This window comes from Rousettus aegyptiacus, unplaced genomic scaffold (genome assembly GCF_014176215.1).
Source record: "Rousettus aegyptiacus isolate mRouAeg1 unplaced genomic scaffold, mRouAeg1.p scaffold_m13_p_8, whole genome shotgun sequence".
NCBI classification, from domain to species: Eukaryota; Metazoa; Chordata; class Mammalia; order Chiroptera; family Pteropodidae; genus Rousettus; species Rousettus aegyptiacus.
In genome coordinates, this window is record NW_023416311.1 from 68,085,988 (window position 1) to 68,103,291 (window position 17,304).

Sequence of the window (17,304 nt, forward strand, 5' to 3'; positions counted from 1 at the left end):
TATTCAGGAATGTTCCTGTTGACATCATGTTTGACATCATTATGCTACATCATCCTAAAAGCTTAATGAGATGAATTATTGCTAGAAAAGAAAGAGATCAGGCACACACTTTTGTACTCCGGGGAATACCAGAGACCAAGCAGATAATGAGGATATGGTTTATAATTGATGTACGAAGAGGAAATACAAAAAAATTATTACGACCCACCACTGTAAACAGGATGAAATAGCAAAGACCTCACTTTTCCACCCGAACATTTTTTAAAGAGGGAGCAAAGGAGGGTCATGACTTGCAGCTATCTCAAACTCTTAAGGTGGGAGAATTTTCATTCTAAAAAGAAAGTATTTATAAAACTACTATACGAAAGAGTATGGAACATGTGAAAACTGAAAAAAATAATATAGCACTGAATCACGAGTCCTAAGAGAATACTATTAAATATATTAAAGCAATTCAGTAGTAATTCTGTAAGATTTGTAAAAATAATCATTCTGGTCTCAAACTTAATTTCAAATCTATAGTTTCCGAGACCTACACATGCAAATTAGTGTTGAATCACTAAACCAGCAGTATCATTGCCGACATTCCTAGTAATGGCTTGGAATGAATTAAGCTTTTATTAGGAAATCTTGTTGATAAAGCAAAGTGAGTTAAATTCCAATCCAGGTCAAGCCTTTTAACACTTCAGACAAGTGGCAATGATGTTTATACAAGCTTATACTAGCTGCTAATAATTGGGACTCACTTTCCCTCCAGTTTTTACTCCATTTGGTCTCTAAGTAGCCTCTTGAGGGAATTATTAAAACATAGGGAATGAATTCACTCGTTATTCTTTCTTTCACTGAACAAACATGGAGTAGCTAGAGTTGCCAGGTACGAAATTGGAATTCTTGCTACTCTGAAAGGCAAAAATACACAATTTCTCTGAAGCAACCAAAAAAGTATGAGTTCATAAGTTGTCACCATTGTGAACTACTGCTTTATGACTTAAAACTCTCTTTTCAACAAAAAGACAAAAAGATGGCCTTGATTGATAAGATCTCAATTTAATTATTTGACCAAATATAAAATTTTATTCTCCTGAAATTTCTCCTAATGCTAACTCTATGTGAACCAGTGTGTTATAAAAAAAAAAAAAAAAAAAAACCTTGACGAAAGGAAAATGTATCATTTAGCCTATGCCTCTATAACAAATGTTTAATCGGTAGGTTATACTGTCATGAATCCAGGTCTCTAGACTTTGGAAATTTTATCATCACATGGTTAACATTCAAAAGCTAGAAGAGAAAGCTTATACCTGGCATATAGTAGGTGCTCAGTAAATGGCATTTTTATTAAAATGATAATTATATTACCATTTTTATATAAAATTTTTGTTTATATTTATTAAAATGATGATTATCATATTATATGATTATTACCAGAGAAACCCTAGAACTATAAATAAGTATTAGTTAAGCTTCATGTTACAAAACCAGATGCTGCTTAATACGTTTACTGAAAGAAGCTTTTGGTCCTCTAGACTGAAGCCAATACATGCCACCCTTCTCTTCATCCATCCACTGAGAGCTGACTATATCCAAGGAAGACTAGGAGGCTCTGCACACTAAGCCAATTATTAAACAACTTTTCAAGTATTGAATAGATATTTGTGTATATTCAATAGAACAGTTCCTTTTAATCCACTAACCATGTAAAAGCTGTGATTCTATCTAACATTAAGAGCCATAGAAATGTATTTTTTTCTTCTGCACAGTGGGATGTGCCACTGTCATTCTGTCTGCTATCAGGATAAAGGCTCAATGGACAGATTTTACAATGAAAACCCTCTTGGATTTAATAGTATTTTGAGAACATAGAGAAAAGATTAATATATTATTGTATGCCAACTATAATTGAAAATTTTTTAAATTAATTTTTAAAAATACCTAGTGATTGCTTTAATCATTTAAACAATTTTCTCCATTTCCTCACAATTCCACTCTCCTGAAAGACGAGATATGCAGAATGTTCATCTTTAGACAGTTGCACTGCACTCACTTTAGCTCACCTAACCCTCCAAACTCACACCAGATTCTCAGTTATGCCCAGGATGCAGCCAGCTCAAACGAGGGACAAACAACAGGTTTCACTCTGATTCTCTTCCTCCATTCCCTTACTACAGCTCCCCATAAAACACAAATACCCTCATTCATTCACAAATCCCCACGCGTGGTCCTACGACTCCGTGCAGCCGGGCTGGTAAAAATTTGAACACGAGGCAGTAATGTATGCTTGTACTGAGTCGACACCATTCACTTACAAGACAAGCAATTCCAGCCCGGTGCTCAGATTGCATTTAATCAGACTCGCCACCAAATGCTCTCAATGATACCCACCCCTTCTCCTGCATTAACGGAGCCACAGCCTTTCTCTCCCTCAAAGAGAAACCCGCTAGTCCACCAGCTTCCCACTGTCCTCCCTTCTCCACTCGTTCCCCTCGGAACCAGCTCCCAAGACTCCTTCAGGGGTCTTTTCTGCTCACATTTTCTGGGCCCTCATTACCCCCACAAGTGGAAAAGTAAACTCCACGTTATTGGCAACCTCCCCAATCCCACCGCGTCATTGACAACTTCCCAACCCGACCGCGTCACCACCACTCAACTCTGCAGGAGCCCCTGACCCGTCCGAGCCCACACGGACGGGACGGGCGGCCCCCTACCAGCCTGTGCCTGCGCCCGCGCCCAGCTTTTACCTTGACGCTGGAGTAGCTGGTCTGGGTCTCGGCCTCGGCACTGCTGCAGCAGTGGCGCCTCCGGCCCCTGCAGGTGGTCGTGGTGGGGGCTGCAGAGTCCGCGCTGCTGCCACTGCCCAGCTCAGCGCGGGCCCGGCGGATGCGGACAGCGCCGGGGGGTCCCGACGCGCGGCTCTGGGGCACGGCGTCGGCGGCGTCGGTCTGGACGAAGAGGCCGTGCAGCCGGGCCGTGGGGCCCTGCGACACGCTGGTGGTCTGCCGGGGCGAGTTGGACTCATCCGAGTCCCGGCAGTAGATCACGCCGCTCTGCGAGACGTGGATGCTGGGGGCGCAGCCCATCCCTCGGCCGGGATCCCCCGCGCCCCGCCTGCGCCCCTGGCCTCCTGGACTCAGCGCACCCGCGGCCACCTGCAGTGAGGGGGCGGGTGCCTCCGCGGCGGCTGTGGCAGCGCCCGAACTGCGCGCCCCCCGGCCTGCCTGGCTGCCGTTCCGACGGGCTCACTGCGGCGCCCCCCGCCGAGCCTCCCAGGGCCGCGCGCGTCACCCCAACTTTCCCTTTTGGGCCATCTTCCTCCCCGAGCCGGGGAGCACGCGCGCACACAGCGCACAGCTCACAGCGCGCACCGGCAGCCGCCACCCTCCCCACCGGGCGCCCCCAACACGCTCCCCGCGCCTCCGCCTTCCCCTCCTCCCTTGCTTCTGCCCCCGCCGCCGCCCAGCTCCACCTCGCCGGGATCCCGCGCCCGTGACCCCTAGAACCGGGCGCGCGCCCGCCTGCCTGCCTCTTCTATCCCCACTTCCAGTACGCGCAGGTCCCCTCCCTCCCTCGCTGCCCCGTCCTTCCTCAGGTGCCACCGCTCCGCAGCCGCCGCCGCTCCAGCCCCACTGCACCCCTCAGCCCCGCCCGCCGCTGCCCAGCTCTCCCTAGCTGGGCGAGCGTGCCCGCCGCTTGGCTCAGTCCACGGGGCTTCAGTGTGCGGCCGCTGGCACCACGCCTCAGCGCCCTCCCCTTCTCCTCCGCTGTCCAGAGGCCTCGTCCCTTCTGCATCCACCCCGGTACTGCCCTCCAGTGTCCCAGCTCCTCTTCCCCTAGCGGCACACACCCCAGGCCAGACCATGAAGGGCAGTGTAGACTGGGGAGCACTGCAATAAGCCTTTCATCAACACATTTTAACACATCCCTGAGCAAAACATCACAACACTGTCCCAAATAGTAGACCCTACAGCCCAAGCCCACCCATTTGACCTGCTCATCTCCCAGTACACTCAGAGTTAAGGAGAAATCTCATGCTTCCGCAGTACCGCCCCCCCCCCCACAAACACACACACACAGACACACACACTCCATCTCATCTCCACTTCCACTCTGAAGGCTGAGTTTGATGGAGACCCAGTCTTCTGAAGGAGTCTATTCCATATCTACTCATCATCTGGCGGTTCGTGCTTAGGGATGAGAGGCCCAGGTAAGGAAGGAACCCTTAAACACACAGTGCCCCTAAGATCCAGGGAGGGGGACAGAAGTTCTCTATGTGGTTCTTGGCTTTGTTCTCCAGAGTTTTCACCTCTTTCTTGGGTGTCACTAAATTTTCACCCTGGCTTCTGCGCCATCCAGCCTTCCTTTGTCAGCTGCTCTTCCTCATACTCTGAGCTGGGCAGTCAAAACTGCCTTCCTACATGCCCCTCAGTGAAGTATACACAGGCTAAGCTTCACTCAAGGAGAATAAGAATACCTTTGGAAGAAAGGCTGCTTTTCAGTCTCCCCCTGATGTGAATTCTGGGTTAGAGCTGCAAGGCTCTCCTGCCCATTTATTCGTCGGTTCTTTTAGTGATTCCTGCCTTCTGCCACAGTGGCAGAAGGGAGAAATGAGATGGTCTAAGAAAGGACTGACTCCATGTAGAGTTGCTTTTAAGGGCAAGGGCAAGAACACAGAGTCATAATGCAAAGCACAAAGAAGTAAATATCCAATTGAAATAATTTCTTTGATTATTCCCTTTCTTTTTTTACCCGTAACATCAACCTTTGGAATAATTGAAGACTGCAAATGACAGCTTCTAACCTTCATAGGGAAGCAAAGTGTCACCCCAAATTCCAAATTAAATATAAAGAGGAGAACGCAGTAGTCTGACCTAATTCTTCTAATTTTGTGTCTCTTCTCTTCAGTTTTACCACTCTAACTTTCCATCTTGGAAATCAGTATCTAGAAGGGAAGGAAGGGAGGAAGGCCAGAGAGGGAGGAAAGACTGAGCAGGAGGAGAAAGTGATCTTGGATACAATCTCAGTGGAAGCCTCAGGCATCCCTGCAGGGAGGATTCTAAACCTGGATGGTGCTTGAGTTATGCTGAGGTGGGGCTGAGAGGATGAGCCTTTATTACCCTCACATGGATCAGCAGTTACTTGCAGGCCATCTCACCAACCTTGGGAAAAGTGGCTTTCTGCACCTGAGGCGATCCCTTTATGAGACTGACAGCTGAGCTGAGGGCTTTCTGCTGGTAGCACTCCCCCAGCTGGAGGAGTTAAGTCCTTTCCTGGCATCACAGCTTCCACCACGGTTCCCTTCCAGGCTGTCGGTGTCCCCCTTCCTTGTCCCTATTATGCCTATAAGAACCCCACATTAAATGGTCAAGACTGAGAGATAGGGACAATCATTAATTTGAAAGAGGCCTAAACCTGATGGCTGCCAACTGCTCTACTTCTGAGGGACCATTCCCAATCTGGGCAAACATCATCAGAGTGCAATTACAAAATTGCTAGTCTCCATACTAAATCCCTGATGTAATGTTAGGTTGAGTTCATCATTCCTCAAGCATATTTAGGATTCTTTTATATGCACCCATTTCAGTCACTCTCCTTCTTGGAGCTTAAATTTTTCCTCCTTTTTCTTTCTTTCTTTCTTTCTTTCTTTCTTTCTTTCTTTCTTTCTTTCTTTTTTTTTACAGTCATGCTACTTCTCAAGCCACATGTCTACTTTTTCAGTTTTCTCTAGGAATGAAGTTACTATGATAAAACTGTCAGACATGAGTGACAAAGGAACGAAGGAATGGAAGCCCAACCCAGAGACAGCCCAGACACCATCCAAAGAACACTCCATTTATAGTTAAAGAATCACTCCTGCATCCTGAAAGACAAAGGACTGCAGGGCCATAAACCTATAGCTGGTTTAATTCAGCCACAGACACTTGCGCAGAAGGTACTACCTCCACCTGCCTACTACCTCAGCCTACTGAATTCTGGGTAAGTGCATGCACAGTAGTCAAAGTGTTATATAGCAGCCAGTTGTCAGTCAAAGTGACCTCTCATATGGATCACCTAAGACCTCCTAGCATGGCCCAAATATAAACAGACCTTCCCACTTCTATGTTGTTATAGCCCTCTTTGCTGAAAACTCACTCCTCCCTTGGAGTATACACTATCTTTTAACATTTCACCTCTCAAATTACACTGGGCTACAGCCTTCCTTAGTGAGGCCCGTCTCCTTCTAAAATATACTTTTAAGAAGTATTACCTTTCATAACTCTTGCTGTGCTGGAATTGTCTCTACAACAGTGAAAAGAACCAAGAATCTCCAGGGTTATCAGAGCAGCGCTGGAGTTCAGATCACCCCAACGGTAACAAAACCACCCAGAGAAGAGAAAAGGGCCACTCACTGAGGCTTCTGAAGGCAAGAAAACGATGATAAAACAAATTACAACCAATCTTCTGGTGGAGAACATTAGGGACTGAATCACGAAGGGACAAGTCACTCGGCAACAAATTTAGGTTGAACTTTCTACATTAAAAAAATAATAATAAGCCTTGACCGAGTAGATACCCTCAAGGTAGCTATTGAATAACTATGTTAATTGAACATTTCATATTGAGACCAGTGCCTTCCAATGAATGCTATTCTTCTGCAGGACTAAGTGATGGAATGGACAAATGCATTAGGTTAAATTTTTCCTCCTATTCCCAGAACAGCCAATAGTTTCAATACCTTCTTCAGATACAGCTTCCATTGCCAATTCTGGCAATGAGAGGGGGGAAAAATAACATAGCCCTATATTTCTATGAAGTGTTCGCAGTGAGAACGGATAACCTGCTCCCATTACTGGCATAGATCTGAAACATGCAGAAGTGTGCAAGTGGAGGAGAATTGGTTTCACTGAAATCATTCCCTAGCTTAGCTCTGAGGCCTCATCCCTTGACCAGGATTCTTGCTCATGTAAGTTCTTGCTCATGAAAGTGATTTCTGTACTGATTCCCATGTCACGATTTCAAGGCACTCCAAGATGACAGCAAAGTCCACAAGCTCAGACATTGCAGATAAAATTTAGGCTCAAGTTACAGAAAAAGGCCAGAAAAACCAACATTATTAGAAAATTGAATTAGGTGAAAAAATTTAGTTACAGTCAATATCCAAGAAACAAATCAAAAGAAAGCAAATTAAATCAGAAATTTCTTTAGAAACTAAATCTAAGATATGTCCAGGGTCAGGTGAGTGGCTTATATGTTTTATACTGATATCAAATAAGAGCTTATTTCAGAATTATGACCCAGAGGCACTGCAAGATCCTGAACAATTAAGGTCCCTTTCTGTTCTAAAATTGTATGACTCTTCCAGAATTCCTCTAAAGAAGCAGAAAATGTGATTAATACATTTTCAATGATTCTTAACTGTAAAGGTTAAAGCAATAGCAGCTTTCTGATTGATCTTTAGATAACCAAATATTTAATCAACCAATCAACCTTACAGAGTTTCTGGATTCAAACTACACTCCTAATGGTGGAACTTATTGGAAATCTAACCACCTGATAAGTGAAATGATACAGTTTATTAAGTAGCTGGGTACAATGGAAGGTTGTGGAAGGTTCATTGAATTCAGAGTGAGAAGGGTGAATCTGAAACCTACTGCTGCCTCTTACAGCTAGCTAGCTGTGTAACCTCAGGCAAGTACTTAACCTCTGGGCCTCAATTTCTTAGATAATCTCCAGTCTTTAAATCACCAACATTCAGAGGTGCTAAGAAATTTTTCCTTTTATTAAATTATTTTTAATTTAGAAGAGTGGAATTTTTAAACTGAAAGAGTGGTCCTGAACCTAACTGCACATCAAAATCACCATAAGAATTTGTCAGACATACAATGGTTCCCTGATCCCATCCCAGAGACTTGGATGCAGGGGTCAAGGACAAGTCCAGCATCTTCCCTTTCACAGAAAGTGAGTCCAGTGTAGCCTTTCCACAGCCTCTTCTGGGGACTAGAGTAAAAGTTGAAGTCCTGACAAGAGCCTTCAACACGCTACCTGATGTGGCCCCTGCCCAAACTTTCTGAGGCCTCTTCCCCTCATCCTCATTCTCTCTGCTCCAGCCACGACGTCCTTGCTGTTTCTCCAGGAGACCTAACATTATTAACTAGGAGCATTTCCCTCTGCCTGTTATGCTGTTCCATCAAAAAGTGCACTCAAGATATGAATGTTAAGGCATATGAGCAAAAATGAGAGGTATGGTCAATGTTTTATAGTAGCCATGACAAGAGAGGCTTGCTAAAGAAGGGGGCATGTCAGCTAGACCTCGATCAGGAAGACTTTTCAAGCAAGCAGAAGAGCAGGAGCAAAGGCACAGAAGCAGAACTAACCATGGTGGATCCAGAAGACAATCAGCAATTGAGATAACAAGACAGTGTCTCCTGAGGCAGGGGAGGCAACATTGAAAAGAGAAGAAGATAGAAGATGGAAAACCCTGAAATTTCTCCTATATGTAGTGGAAGTTATTGAAGGTTCTACCCCCCTTAAGGAAACTCCCCACGTGAAAATCTATATTAAAAAAACAAATCCATTGTCTTGCAAAAGAAATTTATGTTTGCCAAATGATTAAATATTAGCTTTTTTTTAAAAAAAAATAGTAGGCTGTATAGCTGCATAAATACTCTTATGAATAAGCACTTTGAGGTTTTGGGTATTCTAAGTCAGTGAACAAATTATTAATTCACACCAACTTAAGATATACAATATATAAAGCAAAGCACAATCGTTCCTACATTAGTGTGACATTTCCTAAATGTCTCATGGGTAAGTAAAAAAAAGTTTCAGGTTTCTGAGCACACCCTCCTCTGACTGCACACACACTTTTCTAGGTGCACTATCCACTCCAAAAGATTTCATTACACTATATGATGCAAAAGTCATCCTTTCATTCATTTGTTCAGCAAATATTTACTGAGTGGTAACCATATATCAGACACTAACTAGGAACTGGGGAACAAGAGATGAACAGTCTCTTATGTCTACAAAGTTTAGAATATCATGGGAGATTAAAAAGATAATAAAATTCTCTGGTAGTGGTGAAGGTTATACAGGGATTTAAAATAGGTTGATGTGATAGAGACTTGGGTAGGGTTATGCACATTTTCTCAGAAGAGATGACATTAAAGATTCTCAAAAAACATATCAAAGAAATATCATTCTTTTTCATCAATCCGCCCACCCATCTACCCATCATGCGATGGGCACATTGTTTGAGCACCCAGCACTGTGCCAGGCACTGTGAGGAACATGAAGACGAAAAATCCTCAACCCTGGCTCTCAGCTCCATCAGGAACACATACACACAGAGAAGTGTGTTAGCACTTGCTCTGAAAATGCAATCCAAGCCGAGAGAGAAAGATCACTGTGGGTGGAAGTGATATAGAAGATGTCTTTGAAGAGATGGAGTATGGCACTTGGAAGAAAGGGCAGTATTTGAATGCAAAAGAGGACATTCCATATAGAATAATGTGAGAGAAGGCTTAGAACTGGGAATATACGACTGAATGCTTAAAGGACAATGAAGTAGATTATTCAAAAGGTGTGTGGTTTGAGGGAAGAGAATAGCATTATCGAGGCTGAGAAATTAAGCTATGACCAGGAAATCAAATGCCAGACTTAGGAGTTTGGTGAAACTTTAGTCATTGAGAACTATTGAAAATTTTCAGTAACACTGTATTTTACTGAGATGAACATGGTTGCATATTTAAGAAAGGAAGCCAGGAATGAGGGTCAGTATTGAAATACAAACACCCAGAAATAGAAGAATGACTGTTATGGACTGAATTGTATCCCCCTCTATAAATTTGTACATTGAAGCGCTACCCCTCAACAAGTCTGCATTTGGAGACAGGACCTTCACAAAGGTTATTAAGGTTAAATGAAACCATAAGGGTGAGGTCCTAATGCAGTAGGGCTGGTGTCCTTATAAGAAGAGGAAGAGACATGAGAGCTCACTTGCCTGCTCATTTGGTTCTCTCTCCTCCTCCCTTCCTCCCTCCCTCCCTCCCTCCCCATGCACACACACACAGGAAAGGCCACATGACCACAGAGCAAGAAGGTGTGTTATGTCAGCTTTCAGGTCCTCCACATTAAAAAGAGCATACCCCGACTCCCTTCCCGGTATGGCTAAGAAATCATCCGTTTGCCAAGACTTCCTTGGGCTTCTCTACAGTTTGGTCTACACAGGGATATAAGTTTCTTGTTTCATGTTCAGATTGCTAAATTCAGTCTTTTGGTACCTGTTTCAAAAGCAGCTTTTGAGCCCTGGGATTTTTCTTCTTAACTAGCTAAAGGTGCCTCAAGGCTACAGCTCAGCCTGAAGGCCCTGCATTAGCACCTTCTGTGGTTCTGATGTCTTAATCCTCTGCCTTTGGCTACCAGAGCTGTGAACAGAGGTGTTCTAGAAGGCTTCTGGCAAAAAAAAATCTCTTCCTTCTCAAAATTTGACAGTTGCTCAGCAGCATGGCACTTCCCATGTTACACCATGAAACATCTCCAAGGCGACAGTAACTGGGGGCATGACTGACTGCTTCTTCATACCTCATATGATGTGGTTTCTAACAAAGTTCGACATAGGAGACTTTCCAAAGTACTCCACACCAGCAGCTGTCAAACTTTAGCATGAATTAGAATTGCCTAAAACACAAATTGTAGGGCTTGAGAATTTGAATTTCTAAATAGTTGCCAAAAGATGCTGATGCTACTGATCCCAGGTCACACTTTGAAAACTACTGCTGTACGTAAAGTATCACAAAACAAAAGCACTGACCAAAAACAAACGAAAAAACTTCACCTATGATGTTTTATTTTCTGAAACATTATATAACTTGTACGTAAATCTGAATATTTCATTATACAAAGGAATGTCATGAAGCAATATAATTCGGCAATTTATAAGAATTGCAAACTGGTGGATTTCAGGGATGTCCCTCTAAGTCGGGGACTTCTAAGGACAGGTTTTCGAGGGTCTTCACCCTTTCTAAGACACAAGAATGGGGGTGAGGGAGTGCTTGTAGAAAGAAGTAAACAATGTTTAAATGCACACCAATAGAAGTATAAAAATTTCATTAGAGTACTTGTATTTTTAGTGTTTGTTTAAGAAGACAAAAGTCCACTATCTTTTAGAAACAAAAAATAAAGTTCTAGAAAGTAGTGTCCTGGGGAGTGGGGGAAGGAAGACTGTGTGAATTCAGTACAGTGTAGGTACAAAGCAAATAAAATTATTTCCAGAACACCAGCTAAGAATAATAATAATGGCTATCGTTTAGGAGGTGACTACTATGTAAGTCATGTACTTGACATGTTTTATCTCTGTATGTATTATGTAGTTTTGTATGCTTCTTTTCTTTTACCTCTTGGATATCAAATCTTTCAACATTTCCTTTCTTTTTACTACTAATCTGAAGTCCCACTTGGCATAGCTAAGTAATCATTTGCTTTCTCCTGGCATGGAGTCATCAAACTTTTATAGGTTATAAAAACCCTTAAAAAGCCCTTTAAAAAATTTATACACACACACGAACACACACACACATGCATACACATACACATACATATATATATATATACACACACACAAGCTAAGGCTATATGCATTACATTTCTCACAGAGAAATGTACAGGGTTTCGCAATTTTAATTTCCAGCAGTTACACTGTTTAAGTCACCTGGCCCGTGGTATCTTGTTATGGAGCCCAAGCAGACTAATACACCTTAGCATCAGACACAAGAAAATAAAAAAGTCATCATTCCTTACTAATCATTATTCTTAGGCCTATTTTAATCTTTAAACAACTGAAGTTCTAGAATATGTACCGAGAAACTAGCAATTGTTTTAATTCTACAGAAGGCCCTAGCCAACAGATCAGACAGCCAGTTCGTATGTGAGACCCAAAGTGGCGATGGGGACAAAGTTTTTAGACCTGTAAAAGCAGTCACTGAAACCAGACACTGTCAGGGACAAGTGAAAGGAGGATCACAGGCGCACCTCCATCATGCCCCAGTTGTGAAGATATTAGTGAAAAAATTCCCTTCTCTTGGCTTTTGGTAGAGCCACACCTAGTACTGGCACCAAAACCATGGATCATGACCTTCTCTCTCTTTTTTTTCTCTATCATCCCATTTATCAGATAAATTTCTGCAACCAATGATCCCATTCATTCTCATTCTTCCATGAATTATGGTTCTCTTAGCTAGAGCAATAGTTTTCAGCTAATAAACCACCTCTCCCCTTTAAAATTATATTAGGGCCACTCCAAGTTGGTTATGAGAAATGGTTTCCAGGGGGAGGTAGACCTTTATTTTGACCATGGTTTAACCCTGACTTAACCCTCAGGGTATTGTCAATATAGCTGCCGGAGTGATCCTTACAACTTAGTTCAGATTCCATCACACACAGCTGGTTCAGAGTCTTCACAGCAGACAACAAGGCCCTCGGCAGCTGGCCCTCCATGACTTCTCTGACCTCAGCTTCTGCTGCCCTCCCTTGTTCATGCTCTCCCGCCACCCTGGCCTCCTTGCTGCACCTTGGTCATTCAGACACGCTCCTTCAGGGCCTTTTCACGCGATATTCCTCCTATTTGAAATGCACTTCCCAACTATCCACCTGGCTCACTCCCCACTTCTTTCAGGCCTTCCTCAGGGAAGTCTTCTCTGATCACCTTACTTAATAAAGCAACATTCTCCATCCCATCCTTGGGAGTCTTTATCACTTTCCTGCTTTATCTTCTCCCTGATACATATTGCTTGCTTGCTTTCTCTCACTTTCATTCTTTACCATCTCTAGAAGGTAAGCTCCAAGAGGAGAGGAACTTTGTCTGGCACATGCTGGATGCTCAGTAACTACCTGTTGTATGAACAATGAAAACCTGTTCCTTCTACAGAGGGGAGATGTGATCATCCTTGGCCATCTGCATCCTCCTCCACTGCTCACAGCTCTCACTGACCTCCAGATTTTGAATGAATACAGAGAAAAGTCCTGCAGACCAAGCATATGCCTCTAAAGGCAGGGACAGAAAGGCTAAGGCAAAGGCCACCTGGGTGTTTGAGGTGGTGGGGATGGATAACACAATGGTCTCTGGGCTCTCCCCATCCCTCCCTCTTCTGAGGGTCACACTTTCCATCAGGGCTTCCTCCCCAATATACTGTCCAAACTGCCACAGTAGGACAAGATACTGATTCCCTCAGCCCTCAGGCCACCCATGCAGGGCCTGGAGCAGACGAAGAGCCTAGTCTTCTCATTCCACCATCCCAGATAACACTTCCATTGTCCTCTGTGTGCTGTGATGAAAAAGGGTTGGGACACAGTGCATTACCCTTCTCCAAGGAGCCTTACCCTTCTCCAAGGAGCCTTACCCTCTACTTCTTCCACTATCTTATCCTACCTTCCTGTTTATTTTCCCATTGTACAATCCCTGCAGCCACAGGATCTGGCCTGACTGAATTCATTCATACAACATGAGTCACAGCTGTTGAGAACTCCAGCGCATGCCATATTGGAAGATTCAAAATGCCCTCCTTTAAGTGGGAAAGCCTGCTCAATAAAAAACAGGTGGTGAGAATACTTCAGTGGCTACTGTCCCTCTGAAAATGCTATTCTGGGATAAAACTGAGTTCTTCCTCTTTGAGACATGAAAATGTGTAGTGTAAAATGATGTTCTTCAGGTAGAAATGCTGTTCAGTGTGCTGTTTGACAAAGACACTCATAGTAAACCCTTTATCAATATTAATTTCAATCTTGCTAATATCATTCCATCACCAGCCAGGATAGGATCTAGAACTCCTCAGTCTTCTAAAACAGGGGTCCCCAATCCTATGCTGCAGACCGGTACCAGTCTGTGACCTGTTAAGAACCGGGCTGCGCAGCAGGAGCTGAGCGGCAGGGAAGCCAGTGAAGCTTCATCTGTATTTGCAGCCACTTCCCAGCGCGAGCATCACCGCTAGCTCCACCTCAGATCATCAGGCATTAGATTCCCACAGGAACACAAGTCCCTGGTGCCAAAAAGGTTGAGGACTGCTGCTCTAAAGCACTCCTAGGTTACTAAGAGGATCTTCTGTGCAGTTTTCAAAACAGGGAGTTTGGTGAAATCTACCTGAGCAATTTAATTTTCCTCTTTATATTCCATCCCGTTGTCAGGAAGATTGTCTTAAACTTCCTTTTTAAAAATACTAAATGGAACTAGAAAACAGTTCCTAAAAACTTAGAAAAATCATTTGTTTTCCTATTATTTAATCAGCCATGGTTAACTTTAACCTACACACAATGTTGAAGAACTGATATAGTGTTAATATAAGTATTAGGTCACTTTCTTAGCAATGTCTCAACCATTTTTTAGGAATGCTCTCCCTAGATCTCGCTCAGGAGGAGTAGTACTTAGAGTGGAGGATACTGGCTGGCCATGTGTGTTAGGTGATTGCTTCTTCATTCAGTTATACCTCAGTTTAAGTTTCTAAGTCATCTAGGGAAAACTTTGAACACTCAACGATCAAAGCCAGGGCTGGGACTGAGGTAAGGCAAGCAAGACAGCTAGGCCACAAAATTTAATGCGGCACTAACTCTCAGATGCTGACCCTGCACTCGAGGGCCCCTTAAGATTTTGCACCCTGGGCTCCTCACTCCCGAGGCGGCATGTACTCTCTGAGTCACACAAGTGACCTACATCACTAATCTGGATACTGGGGTCACAGAAAACCTGCGTCAAGGGGATGTGCATTTTGGTGTAGAGAGGAGAAAGCACACTGCTTGAGAGACAAGAGATCTAGGTTTCAGTCTCCTTTTCGCTATTTTTGCCATATTCCAACAAATCTAAGGCACCATTGGTTATACAAAATACCATCACTTTATGTACTAGCAAGAAAAAACGCCCACTAAATTATGATATAATAGCCTAATAAGAGTCAAAACTTGGTCTCACTAGCCTCTCTAAGCTTTGAATTTTTTCCTATATCCTGAGGGATTAGATTATTTCTCCTGCTTTCAGTTTAGTCATCTGGCACGGAGGAGGTAACCCTTTTGCACATTATCTCAATAACAAAACATCAGTCTAGCTTTACGTACTGGTGGGCACCTTTTCTTTATTAAGAGCACTTGGCCGCTACTTTGCAAAAAGACAAACAAAACTGATTTTGTGTCATTCCTCCAAAGACAAATATTTGTTTTATCAATATCAAATTTATACCCCATGCTCTGTTTCCTTGACTCTCTATGTAACCACGTAAACAATGTTTTGTGTCAATGCCAAATCACAGTGTAACCTTTTTGGAGTCATCTTAATCAGAATAAAACTCAACATATGTATTATCAGCAATGTACCTACTTCAACTGAAATATCAAGTTTGTTGAAACTATGAAAAGCTACAGGTGAATAGGTGCATTCACAGATGATGACAAAGTACATCACAACCACTGCCAGTCCAAGGGGAATTTATAAGATGCTGCCCGACCAGCAGTAGTGGTCACAGATACAGACTGGCAATCAAGTCATAAGACACACTTGGCTTTATTTAGCAATGCTTTTACTAAGCTTTATTGTAGGAAACAGGACAGGGCCTTCAGTATGCACAGTATCTACTGTGTTATGCGAAGGCCCAGCAACTACCCACGATGCAGTCTCCACCTCCCTCCACCACATAAGGGATGCAGAGTTGCTGTAGATGAGGCGTATGATTCGCCTGACCCAGAGAAGCCACTGCCTTGGTTTCCTACTGGCCTCTATGTTGCTCCTGTCCCACAGGCCCAAGGCCACAGGAACACTCCAAACTCTCTTTGTCCTAAGAATCTAGTTTCACAATAATCTAGATAGATAATCTACCCAGGGATAGAGCAATCCATACTTATCTTAACTCCTTATTTCTTAGGAAAAGATACTAAGAAAAGAAGGTAAGTCTGTGCTCATATTCCTGGGCAGATAAATGGGAAAAGTTCCAGGCCTAACTCTCAGGTGCCATTGATTGTAAAACATACCCTAATTCTGGGGTCACTACAATGGGAAAGGGTACATCTTAGAAAAAACAGAAATGCTGCTTTTTTTTAATAGCAAAAAAGTTTTTATATTTAGAATTATCCAGCTGGACTCAGTTTATATGATCCTGATTTTGCTGGCAACATCCAAAGCATCACAGTCGGGAGCCTGTTAGACACATGCCTTCTTTTCTTCATCAGGCCTGATCAGGGTGTTGACCTTGACCATGTCAATGTCAAAGAGCTTCTTCACAGCCTGTCTGACCTGGTGCTTGTTGGCCTTGACATCCACAGTGAACACGAGTGTATTGTTGTCTTCTATGTTCTTCATGGCTGACCCGGCATCAAGGGGGAACTTAATGATGGCATAGTGGCCTGGCTTGTTTCTCCAGGGGTGCTCTTCTGAGGAGATTTGGGCTGCCTTCAGAGCTGCAGTATCTTGGGCCCTTGGAAGGTGGGTGACGTGTATTTCTTTTTCTGTGTAGCCGTGGGTGTCTTTCAGCACTACCTTCTTTGCCTTCAAAGCTTTTGTTTGGCTTCAGCTTCGGGAGGGGCAGGGGTTTCGTTCTTTGCTTTTGGTGCCATCTTCGAGAAAAATGGAAATGTTGCCTTTTCAAATAACTTTAAGTGCCAACCCTAGTTGCGTCAGCTGAAGTGGGAATGATCATTTTAAGGAGTTATTTCAGGGGACAGTCTCTTGTGTTTCTTTTTGGCTGTGAAATATAATTGTGAATCTATAACTTTAATGTGTGTGAGCTGTTGGAATTTTAAAACGGTCATGCAATTACCATCGTACAAGGCATACATGCCTCCCAGGCATGCCATGGAAACCCTGGGAGCTCAAGTATCAGAGCCTCTGAGTTGTCCATGCCGCACCGCCCCACCCCCCGCCCCGCCGCCACCCCGACGCATGGTCTGGGGCAAGCTCACTGGGTCTGAAGAGCTGCATGAGCTTCTGAAGTTGCAAATAATAACAGCCACCATTTTTGAACCCCCAATGCATACCAAGCACTTTACCTAAATTAGCACATTTAATTTGTTCAATAATCCATAATGTGGCTTCAGAAACATATTGGCCTCCTCAAATAAAAACAGAATGACTATACCTCAGTATAGCAGGATATGCCACCCCAAAATATGCCTCTATGGCATGAGGATATTATTTTGAGCTGATCTTTGTTTTTAAGAAACTGTAGACACAAAAGTTCTGAAAACAGAATAGAAGTTACTTTTTTGTAAGGGAAATTTCCATTAGAAAGGGGGTCTGTAACAGGATGACAGTTATTGCCAGAAATCACATTATTTATCTGAGAGATTTACCTGCAGGGCAGA

At 43.5% G+C, this 17,304-nt stretch overlaps 1 protein-coding gene and 1 pseudogene across 6 annotated transcripts in view; both read right to left on the minus strand.

Moving 5' to 3' along the window:
- The window catches only part of PDE8B (phosphodiesterase 8B), a 289,225-nt gene that overhangs the window by 182,259 nt on the left and 89,662 nt on the right, over nucleotides 1–17,304 (minus strand). Inside the window, exon 1 of one of the 6 annotated variants that reach the window (XM_016127752.2) lies at nucleotides 2,736–3,074. The exons of the other annotated variants lie outside the window; for them this stretch is intronic. Within the exon in view, the coding sequence (XP_015983238.1) occupies nucleotides 2,736–3,074 (339 nt within the window). Of the gene's footprint in view, nucleotides 1–2,735; nucleotides 3,075–17,304 lie in introns of those variants that run through there. 6 annotated transcript variants of the gene reach the window in all.
- On the minus strand, nucleotides 10,049–16,817 carry LOC107501527 (annotated as a pseudogene).